At 50.2% G+C, this 18,310-nt stretch overlaps 2 protein-coding genes across 8 annotated transcripts in view; one reads left to right on the forward strand and one right to left on the reverse strand.

Annotated features, from left to right (window-relative positions):
- The window catches only part of PRMT7 (protein arginine methyltransferase 7), a 79,472-nt gene extending 79,132 nt beyond the window's left edge, over nt 1–340 (reverse strand). For 2 of the 7 annotated variants that reach the window (XM_088471888.1, XM_088471895.1), the window contains exon 1: nt 246–340. The gene's annotated coding sequence lies outside the window, so the exon portion shown is untranslated. The remainder of the gene's footprint in view (nt 1–245) is intronic. The other 5 variants (XM_088471889.1, XM_088471891.1, XM_088471890.1 and 2 more) reach the window with 5 other exon arrangements.
- Nucleotides 323–18,310, forward strand: part of SLC7A6OS (solute carrier family 7 member 6 opposite strand) — a 46,071-nt gene continuing 28,083 nt past the window's right edge. Inside the window, exons 1-2 of the mRNA XM_088471896.1 lie at nt 323–581; nt 9,321–9,653. Of these exons, the coding sequence (XP_088328022.1) occupies nt 423–581; nt 9,321–9,653 (492 nt within the window). The 5' untranslated portion in view covers nt 323–422. The remainder of the gene's footprint in view (nt 582–9,320; nt 9,654–18,310) is intronic.

Raw genomic sequence — 18,310 nt, forward strand, 5'->3', positions numbered from 1 at the left:
TTCAAATTGAATACAGAGTAAAGCGCGCGCACGTGCGATACTTTTCCACCTCCAAAACAGGTGAGGTCGGCGTTAAGTCCAGGCTGCATTAACTTAACGTGGCTCAGCTCAAATTGAATGCGGATCTAAATTACAGTCTATTGATAAAGGCAATAGGGATGGATGGATGGATAGTTAGTTAGATAGATAGATAGATAGATAGATATAAATAAATGAATGGCTCCATACAAATTAGTGACACTTACATTACCTTACTTCACATCACTTGCACATGAACGCTAGTAATCTGGAGGCAGCCATCTTCCCACAATGCATGTCGCCGCCGGAAGCACGTGCGCCATACATAAGATGGCTGCGCCCATGTCACATCAAGCTGACAGCAATATGACGCGCTGGTAACCTGCGTAGGGACCCGGCTAGACATGGAGGTCGCGGTGCTGCGTGTGAGGCGCAAGCGAGGAGCGGATCCGGCAGAGGCGCTGCTCATCAGCTGTAAGAGGCTGAGAGCCGAGGAGGGGACCCCGGAGTCTGGCGCCGTCACCAGCCATGTCTTCCAGCTAGCGACCACCCTCCGCTCTCAGGTGAGGGGCGTACCATAGCGCTGCAGCTGTCATCTGTGGCTCTGTAGCTGCGTTATTGTGGAGCCAGTAAAACTATGTAGACTGATCACATAACCCTTCAGTTTTATTTAGAATTTTCCTTTTATTTTCCCCCTGCTGCGTATTCTCACTGTGGGATTATGTCACACATACTGAGGCTGATTCGCTAAGTGTGTAGGTATCTTAATACTCATTTTCCACCAAAATCCCTCGTCTGAACTGGAATTTGGAACACACTTCCAAACTGGGTCTGACCCGTTTCACACCGCTGCACCGACCCGGATTATTCCTCGGTAGGCGCCGTTCACACTGCACCGTGGGGGAGATGTATGGATGTACGTTATACCATTTCTCCCCCATGTATTAATGTGGGGATGGCTGGTGAATGACAGGGACGCCCCTGTCATTATCAGCGCTGCTGTCTACAAGATAGTAGCATGGATGTGCTGGGCAATGTATGAATGGTCAGTGGCACTGACCTTTCTGACAGCTGCAGCTGTCATTGCCCTATCACCACAGCAAGGACAGTGCTGTCCCTGCTGCGGGCTGCATGCGAGATCTTCCAATGCTTGCGAGATCCCAGGGGTGTATCTAGGGATCCAAGCGCCCCAGGCAATGTAATGTACTGGCGCCCCCCTTACCCTCTTATGCAGTGCCTCCAGTAGTAATCCCCCCTATGCTGCATTGCCCCCAGTAGTAGCCCCCCCTATGCTGCATTGCCCCCAGTAGTAGCCCCCCCTATGCTGCATTGCCCCCAGTAGTAGCCCCCCCTATACAGTGCCCCCAGTAGTAGCCCCCCCTATACAGTGCCCCCAGTAGTAGCCCCCCCTATACAGTGCCCCCAGTAGTAGCCCCCCCTATACAGTGCCCCCAGTAGTAGCCCCCCCTATACAGTGCCCCCAGTAGTAGTGCCCCCAGTAGTAGCCCCCCTATACAGTGCCCCCAGTTGTAGACCCCCCTATACAGTGCCCCCAGTTGTAGACCCCCCTATACAGTGCCCCCAGTTGTAGACCCCCCTATACAGTGCTCCCAGTAGTGGCCACCCCCATAAATTGCCCCCAGTAGTGGCAACCCCAATACAGTAGCGGGCACCCCCCCCATAAAGTGCCCCCAGTAGCGGACACCCCCTATTTCAGTGCCCCCCCCCCCCGTGCCAGGCTTACACACACACAAAGAACTAAAAAAAATTCAACTTACCTGGTCCCCGCTCCTGACGCGACCGCCGCTGTCCGAGTCCCGGCCCACTCTTCTCCTGCATGGGAGAGACGTCATGACGTATGACGTCTCTCCCATCACATGCTGCGGGGGAGCCGGAACACGGAGCTTATGAGTGAGCTCCAGCCGGCTCCCTCCGCGGACGACGTAGCAGCTAATGAGAGCAGCTCATTAGCTGGCTGCTATTACAAACACCGCCGCTGGCGGATGTGTGTTTGTAAACTGTGTAGGGCAGACCGCTCTCACTGCGGTCTGCCCTACACTTGTGGGGCCCGGGGGTGTTGTCTACCACTTGGCTACTGGTGGCACTGCCGGGCGGCGCCCCCCCTTTGGTCGGCGCCCCTGGCGAGTGCCATCCTGGCCAATGGGTAGATACGCCCCTTCGAGATCCGACGCATGCCCAGCGGAGCTGCCCTGGAAAGGAGACACAGTGCATCAGCACTAGACTGATGCGCTGTGTGCTCGGGTAGGGATCGCCGGAGGGGGAGTTTTTAATCCCCCACCCCGGCAGATGAGATGTTAATACATATCGGCAGAAGTAGGCGGAGTTATAGCAGCATGCTGCGTGCCGCTATATAATACATTTAACCCCGTGTGCAGTAGAACTCTTCTGCCAGCACTTGTAGATGGGATGGCCCCATGCTGTAAACAGGACTCAGGTCGGACACCCTGGGTTAACCGTTTACACTGCCTTTTCTCCTTCATCCACTAGGGGACACTGGAGTTCAAGACAGTGGGGTATAGACGGTGGTAGAGCAGAGCTTGGCACTTTAAATAATTTAAAAGTGTGACTGGCTCCTCCCCCTCTATGCCCCATCAGCCCCAGTTTTTAGAATGTGCCCGAGAGAGCCGGTCGCACATCTGGCTGTCTCCAGCCTTTTTCATATTTTTTATTTTTCAAGCATTGAGGACAGGCAGACTGCTTGCTGTGACAGTCTGCCTGCTACGGGGGAGCCGCCGGGAGGGCACCACACGGCTACTGCAGCCTGTGTCCGGTGACCCTGAGGAGGGGGCACCAGCAGATGGAGTCATCGGACCCTGCGAGGACCCGCCACTGCTGACACCGGCATGTGTCCGGGTTCCTCGCCGCCCCCTCAGCCCAGCATCCCGGCCGCAACAGCCCGTAAGTATATCCCACCACTCCTGACTAGCTGGAGTGGTGGGCGAAAATGCTGGGCTCAGGACAGCGCGCGCTGCGCGGCTGTTACACAGCCTCCTCCCCCTGCCAGTAAACAGGCAGTGTCGGAGCTGCTGATGAGACCCGCTGCTGCACTCGGCAGTCAGCGTCCGGGTCTCTGGCTTATCCTAGCCACTGTTCCCCCTCTCCTATTTAAATGAGGGGATGGATAAAGCAAGACTGCTGCGTCCCACTGCTACCATAACGGGAGTCTGCAGCCCCGCTATTATAGCCCTGCATAACGAGGCTGGGGCGGGGCTTAAGGAGCCGCTCGACGCGGCTCTAAGTTGCCGCGCTGGTGCTTGTATGAAAGCACCGGCGCTGGCTTATGCTCATTAGCCGCTGTAGAGCGCGGTACAGCGCTCTTAGCGGTTGGTTGCTGTGCCGGTGCTTATTTGAAGAAGCACCGACGCTGGCTCTCACAGCGCTATGCCTGCCTAGAGAGAGAGGCTGGAAAATAACAGCGCTTGTAGTGCAGAGTCCCCGTTAGCGGGACGGGGTTGATTTACCGCCATTAATGTGGCGTTGGGGGCGGGGCTTAGCGGCGACCCGGCCAAGGCCAAAACGCTGGGCTCAAGGACAGCGCGTGCCACGCTGCGGTTAGAGCTAATGAGCACAGCTGCGCCTTTGTACGGGATCCCCCCTCATGTAGTCTGCACTGCAGCAGCATCCCTGAGGTTAGTAAGCGGCTCACTGTAATAATGGCGCTTCCCTGTTCAACGCTCTGGAACATCCTGCCTGAGCAATGCCAGCAGACAGTTCCAACACAGATGGGCAAGCGCTGACTCCCCCCCACCCCCCCCCCCGCCCTCCCCCCGCCCCCTCTGCTCAGGAGAGAGGCTGGAAGACAGGACCTGCCATAGCTGAAATCGGCAGAGTCCGGGTCTCCTGCCCCTTCCCCAGCATGGCTGTTAGTAGGCTGACAGCGGTGAGGTCTGCGTTGCACCGCGCACCCTCCCGCCCTGTATGCTGCGTTGTCACTTGCAGGGAGGTGCGGGCGCTGTTGGTGTGGTCCTAGCTGTGTGGAGTTTGCAAGCAACGGGTGTTACCCCCTGTCATGGCTTCCCCTTGGTTCTATAAAGGGCACCTGGCTTAACCTAATTAAAGATATATAGTATGTATAGTACTTGTACTAGTCATTGTTCGGGTTGCTGGGGCCAGAACTTATGGTTATAGCTTACCCGTAACCAGGGTTAGCACATTATTGCGTCCCATCCCCAGGCTTATGCCTCATAACCCTGAACACGCTCTATCTCGTCTGTTTTTGGAAGCTAAGCAGGGTCAGGCCTGGTTAGTACTTCGATGGGAGACCACCTGGGAATACCAGGTGCTGTAGGCTTATATAGGTGCCAGCACATATACTACATTATAGGCTGGTTTTAAAACCTTCCAGTTCTGTATAGTACTAGCTACTGTGCATAGCTAGTTGTTAGCAGAATGGGAACTAGCGTAAACCCCTGTTTGCACTATAACACCGCGTTATGCGGTTCTGAGAGGGGCCAGTTACTCAGCCGGTGCACATTCCCGGCTAGAGGCGCTGGGCTGACGGGACACAGTGCCGCCATTGCAGCGCAGGGTATTACCCACTGTCAGGCTTCCCCTTGGCTTTATAACAAAGGGTGCCTAGCTTAATCTAATGGCCTGATATCATAGCCTGTGAAGGTTACTCCATGATGTACTAGCTACTCTGCCTAAACTGAGATCGTTTTTTTTTTGATTCCCTCTTCAAAAAACGGGTTATTCTGGAGCTAAAATAGCTCACCTGAAGCACGCACGCTCATAATATATAAGGCGAGTACACCAGTAACAGAAGTCCCAGGAACGACACCAGTCTGGGACAGCACGCTGCTAACACATCTTGCCTCTACGCCATAACAGAATGACGGCCACATGAGCAGCCTCCCGGCGTGGAGGTAAGCCACGGTATATATATATGTGTGTATGTATGTGTGTATGTATGTATGTATATATATATGTGTATGTGTATATATATATATAAGTATTTTATACCAGCCCTGCTTTAGAATATATACATGCTGGAGTGAATTTGTCCATCCATGGCGCTAATTATGCTCAGGTTCTATTTTAAATTTTATCGTCGCCTACTAAACTTGTATGTAGGTACACGTATGCATATGTGGATATCGCGTCTTATCCTTACCATAACATACTAGCATAATTAAAGATGCTACGATTGGAGGCTGGACGCTCCTGATGCGGTAGTTGGTACAATGACTCCGCTTTACACTATCTCTCCCTAGAAATTGGGTTGTGTGTGTGTGTGTGTGTGTGAATATATAATGTTTATACTTCCACATTCATTAGGTTTACCTATTATTCCACGGATGCGTAGCCGTCTGGGTTTACCATAAGCTGTAGGCTATATCCATTCCTATTATATGGTGGTTCTATAAACTAGAATCATGTTCTGCAGCTTACATAGTGATAGTCACAATTCCCTGGGCATTGCTTCCAGTATGGTCCCTATACATGTCCTGGGGCGCGCCCCATTCGGGGGATCTATTCTCATTACAACTACAGTGGTGCACTTGTATTAATATTTCCGAACAGGTACCCTTCTCAGTATCTATTCCGGTACTCCATATTTTTGTCGCATATCTCAATAAAATGAGTCTCAAAAGGGCCTTAGGTACAATTCATACCATGAGGCCTTGGGCCGCCCACAGAACAGGCTCAATTTAGAGTCCTGTTATACGACCACCTTGTCTCCACTAACATTTTATTAGTTTCCACAGTAATTTCTACTGCACTTCTCCAGACTAAGGTCCGTGCTATGGAGCATTGGTCTTCGCCCACTGAAGCTACTCTTTATACCTAACATGGCGGGTTGCTGTGTGATAAAAGGTCAGTGACATTCTACATAGCGTCCAGAGTGCTTCTGGTCGCTCACAGGTAAGAGCTTACCTCACTAATGCCTAGGAAGATGCTCCTATTTCATGCAACCTGACATACATAACGTTAATCTCCCATACGGAGCCTAGCGGCTGTCCTAGCAGCCCTCTGCTCTTTTAATCAGTTGGCTCTACACTTTAGAGTTTCCCTGGTGTGTGGGTGCATAGTTTGTACATTGAGATTAGCGACACTATTCTACTAGAATCTGTTGGGGTTATGGACCAAAGCGCATCTCTGGGCTAGTGCACATCTTTACATAAGTGTGACAGTCACTATGTTCCACGCAGGGGGCCTGGTTGGGTTTTCCTGTTCAGTATATGTTTATATTTTATCACACTAATAGGTACCTGACGGGTACTTGCATGGTTGTCCTGCTGCCCTGGCCTTGCTGTGTGGGATGCTTCCCTATATTGGTAGCTCTCCCTGGGTGGGGTTACATTCGTGCTCCTTTACTGCTAAGTTCCTGGTTGTTTTCACACTATGTTCGGGCCGGCAGTTGGTACTGACTACGCACTTCCATCAGGTTGGAAGTTGTCTTTTTATCCCTGTTTTCAGTATGGGTTATACTGCTGTCTGACCCTCTGAAAGGAATTGTAGTCTCCATCCTCTCGTATTCGCCTCTGCCTCATGTCCCGTGGGATCTCCACACGTTGGAGACTTCTATGGTGTAACCTTTCCGCTGGTTCACAACTTTGTTGTAGTGGGACCTCAATTATCGTTCCAAGCGATTGTTCGGTCTTGTCTTTGACCTCCCAGTATACTCTTTATTGGGAGTCTGTGGACAGGATCAACTTTGTATCTGTTGATTGGTATTGTCATACTTCTATCTATATGATTATGACCAGCGGTGCTGGGATTCTGCTGTCTGCAGCTGTTGCAGTTTCCTGTGCAGACTCTAGTACGATTCACGAGTTTTTCTCGTTTTCTGCACTTCTCCTATGGATTCTTGTTGGGGCTCTCTGCTACCAGCTGTCTGGTTTGGTCTATTTTCAGCCGCTTCTCAACTGTGATTGTTTTCTCGCCAGCCGTTCTGTTCATTTTGGCTTCCGCTGTGCGTACGCTGTGGAAGTTCTTCTGTGACTGTCTCCTGAGGAGTAGTGTTTGTCTACTGTGCTCTACGACACTTGATCCTCTGCCTCTGCTGGGCCTATTGTTCTTGGCAGTCCCTATTTCGGTTTGGCCGAGGGGTCAGCAAGTTCTCCGCGCTTCCCACCCAGGAGGTTGGCTTTGGGACGTCCCCACTGTCTTGAACTCCAGTGTCCCCTAGTGGATGAAGGAGAAAACAGGATTTTGGTACTTACCGATAAATCCCTTTCTCCGATTCCACAGGGGACACTGGACGCCCGCCCAGCGCTGCGTACCTGACGTTTTGTTGGGTTCATTATATGGTTGTGTGACTGCATGGTTCCCTGTTATGGGTTCCACTGTTCTCATTCAGTCGGTCTTGTTCCGTTCTGTGGTCTTCTCCTTCTCCTCGTTTTCTTTTCTCTTGTCCTCCGTCTCCTCTCGGGCTCAGTTCTTAAACTGGGGCTGATGGGGCATAGAGGGGGAGGAGCCAGTCACACTTTTAAATTATTTAAAGTGCCAAGCTCTGCTCTACCACCGTCTATACCCCACTGTCTTGAACTCCAGTGTCCCCTGTGGAATCGGAGAAAGGGATTTATCGGTAAGTACCAAAATCCTGTTTTTTAACCTGGTTCCTTCCTGTGTCCGACTGTGGTCGGTACCCAGGTTGGATTCTTGGGTCACGGGACCAGGTTTATTCTTTTAGGACCCTTTTTTTTTTTTTTACTGAGCCGCAACCCGGGTAGAACTGGCAATAACTCTATCCCAATAATTAAAGACCAGCGATCATTCAATTCCAACTTGTGTTTGTGTCCTTTATTATTGCATTTATTACAGCATATGCTGTTTTTACGTGTTTGGTGGGGGGTATTCAAGTATTATTTTAGTGGGCCACTTTGAAAAGTTATGGAGATTTGGGGGGCCAGACATTCGAGTTTCACTTAAACAAAACCCAAGTTAAGTTTAAACTATAGTTCATGTAATGTCCCTCAGTCCATGTTACGCCACAGTGCCCCAAGTCCATGTTGTGCCCTCCAAGTGGAGAAATAAGTCGGACAAAGGATGGGCGGGGACAGAGAAGCATATGGGAGATCGGTACACAAACAAAATTAAAGACAAAATGAATGCCATCAGGCTCCTCCACAATGCCCTTTTTATTAATTTCCCCAATTCCCGTTTTACCTTTGCTGCTGGAGCCCTAGGTCAGCACACTGGCGTTCCTCTTTGGAGCATACTCTTCCCATTTGTCTAATTTCCATTTTCACTACCACTGTGAGAGAGCACCCCCACGTTGTGTAGAGGAAGAGGTCACATGATGGGCCGGGGCTGCAGCTCCTCCCTTTAGTTGCTGGTGCATTGGAATGACTTGGCCGGTCTCTGCTATCATCTGGGAGCCAACCATACGTTGTGCTGCTTAAAACACGGCTGCTGCTCTGGTAGCTAGTTTGTAGCTGTTTGCGGGCCTCCAGTTGAATAGCCTGCTGTATGGTACCCCATGTATTGCATATCAAACAATCTCAGGACTGATTCAAGCTCTACAAAGTAGGAACCGCATAATTGCAGTTACTTTATAGTGTTGTCCCTATGGGATGCGGTCAATATCCCCACCGCTGGAGTTCAGAATGCAGACGCCGGAATCCCGACATGTCAGAACCCTGGCGCCGGTATCTCGACCGCTGGAATCCCGAAGGTAAGTAGCAGGGTTGGGGGGAAGGGTTAGGGAGGTGGAGGTTAGGTTTAGGCACTAGTGGGGGAAGGTTAGGGTATGGAGAAGGGGAGGGTTTGGATACCGACCAACAAAGTGTCTGTATTCTAACCCTGTCGGGATGCAGCCTGTACCCAATCCGTCCCTATGGGTAATCTCCAATAGTGCAAGTAGCATGCTCTTAGTTCTTTTTAACAGAATGGAAGCTCAGAGTACATAGGATCCTGTTATAGCACGGTCATGTATATATGCAGTACACACAGCGCCTATTAAACAACTGAGAAGCTTTGGATCAGTGACTGAACTACAACTTACTATTCAGTAGCATTTTGTGGGAGCGATTGTCATGAATTAACAGCACTCTCAGGTCATTTTGGCAGCACAGGTGGTGGAGACACGCTACTCAGTGCGAGCTCATCCACCATATATAATGGTATGTTTTTTGATAATTTGAATCTGAACATTCGCCAAGGTGTCTGTCCGTAAACAAACAATAATTTTCAAGCTGTCTGGTCTTTTGTATTTCTATGCCATAGTAATTATAAAAATATAGACCCGTGATAGTTGTAACATTAGCCTAGTTCTATGTTGTTTCGGAAATGGTCAGACTAACACTGCATGTGTGCACCTTCTGTCCATGTTTTAGAATGAACCCATTCAGATGTGTGTGCATGAGGCTATTACCCGTGACCGGGCCTCTCGGGCACTTCACCCCTCTCTCGGGAGTGTACAGCGGATTCAGAAAGACTTGCGAGCGCGGAAGGATGCCGAGCGACAAGACAGCCGCTACCGTTTAATATCAAGCCTTCGTCCGAAGTGTGATGAGAAGGACAGTGGACCTGGTAATAGCCAATCCACCGGCCTTGTGACGGCACAGCTGTCCACACAAGAGGAGGCCTGTGCACAAGAAAAGAATGGCAACTTTCAAGTCTTTGATGTGGTGCATGAGGAAGCAGAAAAGGATGAAGTCGATATAAAGGTCTGTGTACCTATATCTTTTCTGCGCACCCCATAGAGCAGGGATGGGGAACCTCCTGCCCGGGGACCTTATAAGGCCCTCGGTATCATTTGGTCTGGCCTTCCAGAGCTTTTTTTTCTGCTAGCCTCATTTGGCTAACAGGGTGCCTAGAATGGCACACTGCAGCCAGAATCTATGCAGCAGTGTCACCTGGAGAATCCTTAGGATGCTTCAGATGGTCATTCCACTGCCCTTACAGCTGCCCGGAACATCCTCAGGATGCTCCGGGCATTGCTGTAATTACTGGTGATTGTGGCCCCGCCCCATGTGACATCACGCGGAGAGAGCATGACCTAAACCAGGCCCGCAAATAATGTTATATATATCAAAATGGCCCTCGGCAGAAAGAAGGTACCCCTGCCATAGAGGGTTGGAATTGCCTTAACTGGCTAATCTGTGCGCAGCTGAGTATTGCGGTGATAATCGGCGGCACATAGCCAGTAATTACAGTACCAGTCAAAAGGTTGGACACACCTTCTCATTCAATGGTTATTGTTTATTTAAATTATTTTCAACATAATAGATTAATACTGAAGACACCAAAACTATGAAAGAACACACATGGAATTATGTTTTAAACAAATCAAAATGTATTTTTTATATTTTAGATTCCTCAAAGTAGCCCCCTTTTGCTTGGATGACAGCTTTGCACACTCTTGGTAATTCTCTCAATCAGCTTTATGAGGTAGTCTCCTGGAATGGTTTTGAATTAACAGGTGTGCCTTGTCAAAAGTCAATCTGTGGAATTACTTGCCTTCTTAATGTGTTTGAAACCATCAGTTGTGTTGTGCAGAGGTAGAGTTAGTACACAGTGGACACCACTATTTGACTACTGTTGTAATCCATATTATGGCACCAACCACTCAACTCAGTAAAGAGAAACTACAGTCCATCATTACTTTAAGACATGAAGGTCAGTCGATACAGAATATTTCAAGAACATTGAATGTATCCTCAAGTGCAGTTGCAAAACCATAAAACGCGATGATGAAACTGGCTCTCATGAGGACTACCCCAGGAAAGGAAGACCAAGAGTTACCTCTGCTGCAGAGGATAAGTTCATTAGAGTTACCAGCCTCAGAAACCGCTACTTAACAGCACCTCAGATTAGAGACCACATAAAGTCTTCACAGAGTTCAAGTAGCAGACAAATCTCAACATCAACTGTTCAGAGGAGACTGCGTGAATCGGGCCTTCATGGTCCTATTGCTGCGAAGAAGCCACTACTGAGGATGAAAAATAAGAAGAAGAGAATTGTTTTGGCCAACAAACACAAGGAATGGACCAGTGGAAATCTGTACTTTGGTCTGATGAGTCCAAATTTTAGATTTTTGGTTCCAACCGCCATGTCTTTGTGAGACGCAGAGAAGGGGAGCGGATGGTTTCTGCATGTGTGGTTCCCACTGTGAAACATGGAGGAGGAGGTGCTTTGCGGTTGACACTGTTGGTGATTTATTCAAACTTCAAGGCACACTTAACAAGCATGGCTACCACAACATTCTGCAGCGCCATGCCATCCCATCTGGTTTGCGCTTGCTGGGACCATCACTTGTCTTTCAACAAGACAATGACCCCAAACACACCTCCAGGCTACTTGACCAAGAAGGAAAGTGATGGAGTGCTGCGTCAGATGACCTGGCCACAATCACCCGACCTAAACCCAATTGAGCTGGTTTGGGATGAGTTGGACGCAGAGTGAAGGAAAAGCAGCCAACAAGTGCTCAGCACCTCTGGGAACTCCTTCAAGACTGTTGGAAAACCATTCCAGGAGACTTCCTCATGAAGCTGATTGCTTGGATGACAGCTTTGCACACTCTTGGCATTCTCTCAAAGGGGGGCTACTTTGAGGAATCTAAAATATAAAACATATTTTGATTTGTTGAACACTTTTTTTTGATTACAACATAATTCCATATGTGTTCTTTCATAGTTTTGATGTCTTCAGTATTAACCTACTATGGTGAAAATAATTGAAATAAACAAAAACCATTGAATGAGAAGGTGTGTCCAAACTTTTGACTGGTACTGTATATCAGCCCTCCCAGAGCAAATTCCATCAGCAGCAGTCACAGGGAGCGGTTAAAAAGCACTCCTTAGTAGAGAAATGGATGGTCTGCGCTTGTCACCAGATTTAATTAAACCAAAATAAACAGGGAAACAATTATGTAACAAATCAGTACGTTCTTTTCTACTCCAGGGTCCTTAGGGATCCACAGTGGGTATAGGATTGGTCCATGGGCACCACACAGTTAAATCTGTAATCCCAGGATGCACTGGGCCCCTTCCTATACTCTGCCCCCAGGCCAAGGCACCTCAGTTTCAGTAGGTGCCCGGCCGGAGCTGGGTTACCGCACAAGGGGGCTGTGTTTCACAGCCCCTGAAGATCTTCAAGAGCAGTAGCATGGACAGTCCAGCGGACGTCCATACTACCGCTCCGACACCCCCGCCGGTGCCGACCACCGGTAGCGATCCGGGAAACTCTGTGGTCTCTTGGGGGTTCCAGCTAGCGGAACCCCCGGGGCCTTGGACTGTGGCCGGACCTACGGGGGGCATCATAAGGTAAGCAGCGGGTGTCTGAAGTAGGCGCCTGCTATACGCAGTCCAGTGTCTTCAGGGGTGGGGGCTCCCTGGGTACGGCAGTATAGTGGAGCCAGGCACTGAGCCTGCGCTCACACTAGACCACCAGGGATGCGGGGCTGGAGCGTTATGGAAGCGCTCCAGCATCCTGGGGGTTAACAGCCTGCCAGGGGAGGACGCCTTCCCTGTTCAGCACAGGAGGCCCCTCCCCTCGCTGCTCTCAGCGCCTTCCACTGAGGTTTTGGTGGGCTGAGACAGCTATCCTCTCCAGGGCCCGCCTCCCTTGATTCCTCCGGCGGCCATCTTAGATGAGCAGATGCTGGTGCAGGGTGCGGACCCTGGGTGCCCCTTACATATATCTCCTCCCATAATACAAGGTCAGCGTATGTAGCGCTATCACTACCGGGCTGCTGCTCTGTGTAATTGAATTTCTGCATTGTATGTGACTATTATGCTAGCGCTGTGTGTCTGATACTTCTACTGTCGGCCATATTTCTATCCCTATTTCTTCTTCCTGTTCAGCCCTCTCGGTGCCAGTACTGTCGGGGTGGGAATCTGCCTCACAGTTTAAAGTGTTTATTACTGTGGGAGAGTCGCATACCAATATGTCAAGTGAGGATTCTGTGTCTATGGGTGCACCTCTCCTATTTTCCTGCTCCAGATGTAAAGCAGGCGTGGGGGAGGGGTCGGTACTTCAGGATGATGTATGTACAACATGCTTAGCCATTCCTGGTACCTCTGCTGTACTCAGCACCTCCCAGGAACCACATTGGGCTTGTTTTGCACAGACCTTGAATATCCTTGTGAAAAGGTTGACAGTCCCCCCCTCCGTTTCCCCAATTGGGGTTCGCACAACAGGCGGTAGTCCAGTCTCCCCTACTAGGGGTTCCAGGACAGATGGTGATGGCGCAGTGCCCCCCTCAACAGGTTCTTACTCCGGCAGACCCTGTTTGGGCTAATTCTGTGTCAGCTACGGTGCAGAATACTACAGAGCAGGATCCACCTAGACTTGCTAAAAGACCATTATTGTCATATCCATCCACACAATATGAGTATGACGGGTCGTCTGATGAGGGCGAGATTCTAGATTTGTCTGACACTGACACTGACCCCTCAATTAGGGGCGGAGGTTAAATCTAGAATATATATTCATACGTGCGGCCATGGTGATTACGGACAACAACCTACCTGCAACACCTACCCATGCTTATTTTAAGGAGGTTACAGGTACTGCAGCAGTTTCTCCTCTATTTGGTCAGCTAGTAGATCACTTGGAGGAGGTGTGAAAATCTCCGGGAAAAAGATTTCAACTTCACAAACGTCTGGCCCGTGCATACCCCTTTGCGGAAGATTATTTCACTAAATGGGAGTCTCCACCTCAGGTGGATTCTCATGTGATGCGCTTAGTAAAGAGTGCGACTTTACCTATGCCGTCCATGTCTTCTCTGATGGACGCTACAGACTAAGGTGGAGGTGTGCCTTAAGTTTAATTATTCCCTCGCTGGAGGAGCATCCAGACCAGCTATGTCAGTCTGCTGGGTGGCTCAGGCTATGGAAAGATGGGCTGACACATTGGAAGTATCGTTTGTTTCGGAGGGTACCAGTGAACAGGTTGTGTTAGTGGGTAATCTTCGGGATTTCGCTGCATACATTTAACGAAGTGGCCTTGGATTTGAGCCTTCTTCTAGGATTGCCGTGGCTGCTCGCCACTCCTTGTGGTTACGTTCGTGGACGGCGGACGCTGAATCCAAAAAGGGCTTGGAATGCTTACCTTATAATGGGCAGGTCCTGTTCGGACCCGCTTTGGACAAGATAGTGGACAGATTTGGCAGCTGGCGGCTGCCAAATCTGCAGGTCTACCTTCAGCTCCGACTCCGTCTGGGTCTAAAAATCCGCCCTTTCGGGCCATCGCCCACAGGGCAAACCTAAGGTGCAGTCCTTTCCGAGACCTTCAGGTCCCAAAAAGACCGCTAAGCCAAAGAAACAAGCTTGGAGTACCAGACGTCCGGCCGCCAAGCTGGACGACAAACCCTCAGCCTGACGGGCTGGGCCTCCCCTTGGGGTACCCAAAGGTGGGAGGCCGACTTCTGCAATACGCCCAGTACTGGTACCAGACCACCACAGACACTTGGCTAAGGGAAGTGGTATCTCGGGGATTCCGCAGAAGGCCTCCTCATCAGTTCTTTGCAGCAGGCCTTCCTTCAGATCCAATGAAGGCTTTAGCGATCCAGAAGGTGGAGGGCTCTATGCTCCATATGGGAGTCATAGTGCCTGTTCCATTACCCCTAATGGGGACGGGATATTACTCCAACCTCTTTCTGGTCCAAAAACCAAATAGATCATTCCGACCTATCCTCAACCTCAAGTCTCTGTACAAGTTTTTAAGGTTCCCTCTGTTCCGAATGGAGACTGTGTGTTCTATTGTTTTAGCTATGCAGTCTGGGGATTTTATGGTGTCCCTGGATATTCAGGATGCTTACCTGCATATCCCCATTGCCAAGGCTCATCAGCGTTACCTCAGATTTGCGGTGTCGGACCACCATTACCAGTTTCAGGCTCTACCGTTTGGCCTTTCCACGGCCCCTCGTGTGTTCACAAAGGTAATGGCGGTCATGGCAGCACACCTGCGGTTGCAGGGGTTCGCCTGTTACCTTATTTGGATGACCTTCTGTTGTTGGCAGGGTCGCCACAGGTCCATGCAACCATCTGCAACTGACAATATCAGTGTTGCAGGCTCACGACTGGCTAGTGAACTGGAAGAAGTCCTCTCTAATTCCTTGTCCGAGGATGGTTCATCTCGGAGCATTGTTGGACTCTCAGTAGCAGAGGATCTTCTTGACGGAAGAAGATAGCCCTGTTGCAGTCCAGGATAAATGGTCTAAAGAGTCGCCGAGTGTCTCTTCTCTCGGCAATGAAGTTACTGGTTTCCATGGTGTCAACGTTCGACATGGTGGAGTATGCCCAGTTCCATTCCAGGCCTCTGCAGATGTTGATCCTCTCCAGATGGGACGGAATTCCCCGTCGAATAAAGACACAGATGATCAGGCTCTCCTCCGGAGGTGCGCCTGTCCCGGACCTGGTGGTTACAGAAGTCCCATCTCAGCAGGGAACGTCCGTTTTGGATTTCGGATTGGGTCCTTCTAACAAGAGATGCCTGCCTTCGGGGCTGTGGCGCTGTGACTGGCCCACACGTCTTCCAGGGCTGGTGGACGTCAGAGGAATCTGTCCTGCCAATCAATATATTGGAGCTTCGGGCAGTGTTCAGAGTGCTGCAACAAGCAAGACTTTTCCTGCAGGGGAAACCCATGCAAGTTCAGTCAGACAATGCCACCACGTTGGCTTACCTAAACCGACAAGGAGGAACTCTTAAGTCAAGCGGCTATAAGGGAGGTATCCCACATTCTGGCTTGGGCGGAAGGCAATCTCCCAGCCATTTCGGCTGTATTTGTTTCGGGAGTGCTCAACTGGGAAGCGGACTTCCACAGCCACCACGATGTACACCCAGGGGAATGGTCTCTTCACCAGGAGGTGTTTCAACTCCTGGTGGACAAGTGGGGCCTTCCCGAAATAGACCTCATGGCCTCCAGACACAACCGCAAGCTGTGGGCCCACGGATCCCGAACAAGATACGCAGGGGCTCTCCTGGTGGGCGCTCTGCCGGTACGCTGGAACTTCCAGTTCGCGTACCTGTTTCCTCCGTTCTCCCTTCTGCCTCAAGTACTTCGAAAGTTCAAGTAGGAAGGAGGCAAGATCCTGCTGGTGGCTCCTGTGTGGCCCAGACGTCATTGGTACTCGGATCTTCAGTGTCTGTCCATCGACACTCCATTGCTGTTACCTCAACGTCCGGACCTGTTGTCTCAGCAGGGTCCTTGCCTCTACCTGGACCTGAGTCGTCTGTCTTTGACGGCATGGCTCTTGAGACTTCCCTCTTGCGGTCTAAGGGTTTCTCCAGCGTGGTGGTGAATACCATGCCCCGAGCTTGGAAACCTGCTTCGGCTAGAATTTACCACAGGGTGTGGCATACTTATTTTGAGTGGTGTCACCCTAGAGGGTATGATCCTCAGAAGTTTTGGACATCCAGAGTGCTGGCTTTCCTACAGGCGGACTTGGATCTGGGTCTACGCCTCACCTCACTGAAGGTGCATGTTTCTGCCCTGTCGGTTTGGTTTCAGCGTAGGATTGCTACGCTGTCTGATATCCGCACCTTTTATACAGGGTGTCCTTTGCATCCAGCCTCTCTTTGTTCCTCCGGTGGCTCCTTGGGATTTCGCTGTGGTCCTGAGGGCACTCCAAGGTACTCCATCCGAACCTCTGGGTTCCGTGGATTCGAAATGGCTTACAACAAAGATCGTGTTCCTTCTGGCTATTGCTTTGGCCAGAAGGGTGTCGGATTTGGGGGCTCTCTTTTCCCCCCCCCCTTCTGATTTTTCAGTCGGACAGGGCGGCACCCTGACTTCCTTCCTAAGGTGGAGTCTAGTTTACTTTCCACATTAACGAGGATATTGTGGTCCCAGCCTGTGATTCATTGGATCTCTCGGCTGGTGAGGCCTCTTTGGATGTGGTTCGGACTCTGCGGATTTATGTGGACCGTACCAGTTCTTTAAGAAAATCGGACTCTTTGTTTGTCTTGTATGGATTTCATAGGAGGGGTTAGCCTGCCAATAAGCAGACTTTGGCACGGTGGATTTGCATGGCTCTCTGAGGCTTACGCTCATGAGGGTCTTCCAGTGACACCCTCTGAAGGCTCATTCTATGAGGTCTGTGGGTCCTTCATCAGCATATCGCCGTGGCGCCTTGGCTGTTCAGCTTTGCAAGGCGGCTACGTTTTCCTCTGTCCATACTTTTGTCAGGCATTACGCATTTGACACTTTTGCTGCTCAGGATGCTTCCTTCGGGTGGCGGGTTCTCTCTGCACAGGAGCGTCCCCTCCCTTGATGGATACTGCTTTGGGACATCCCCAAGGTATCCCTGTGGTTCCTCAGGACCCTGGAGTAGAAAACAAGAGATATGGTAAGAACTTACCTTTGTTATCTCTCTATTTCTACGAAGTCCTTAGGGTCTACAGGGCGCCTGCCCTGACGCCCTGTGCTTCTGTAGGGTGTTGTTCTGGTCACCAGTTTCTGTCTCCTTTTCTGTGAGAATGTGAATATTGTGTGTTCCAGACTTTCTTCTTCCTTTTTCTCTTCCCGTGGCTTGATACTAAAACTGAGGTGCATTGGCCTGGGGGTGGGGTATAGGAGGGGGCCCGGTGCATCCTGGGATGACAGATTTTAACTGTGTGGTGCCCATGGACGAAGCCTATACCCCCAAGGTATCCCTGTGGACCCTAAGGACTTCGTAGAAACAGAGATAACAAAGGTAAGTTCTTACCATATCTCTTGTTTTAAAACTTGCTGGGCACCAAAAAAAGTTATTTATACACATTAAGGCAGGGATATTTAACATGCGGCCCTCCAGCTGCTGTGGAACTACACATCCCAGCAGGCCTTGTCACAGTTTAGCTATTAGGGCATGTTGGGATGTGTAGTCCCACAACAGCTGGATGGCCCCTGCATTAAGGCTTCCATAGAATGAAAAATGTACAGGTACATAGGCAAACGCAGGGGGGGTTTACGTCTGCCTGGAAACCCCCCCTCCCCAGCCCACACCATGACCACAATACAAATAGTAATATAATTGTTATTAGTGCTGCATGTTCTTCTCAGTATCACAAATGAAATAATTAGCACCACCTGTGGATCATTTAACATTTATCATCCAGTAATAACCTGTGCACCAACTAGAAGATCTGGAAAACATGCACTGTTAGAGATGCACTGCTATACAGCCCAATATGTACATATATGTCCAGGGCAGTGCTAGGTTCTTCTTCTGCTGCTCCTCCAGGCTCCCGGACTTGCTCCAATAGTCTGGAATGGTGCTCACATCTAAAATAAAAATGTTCAGCTCAGGCAGGATGGCCTACTGGTGCATGTAATGGCTTACTGTGATTGCTGGTCCAGTATATGCTGGAATTAATACACACAATACACTTTGTATGA

This window comes from Taudactylus pleione, unplaced genomic scaffold (genome assembly GCF_031769625.1).
Source record: "Taudactylus pleione unplaced genomic scaffold, aTauple2 ptg000117l, whole genome shotgun sequence".
Taxonomy (NCBI): Eukaryota; Metazoa; Chordata; class Amphibia; order Anura; family Myobatrachidae; genus Taudactylus; species Taudactylus pleione.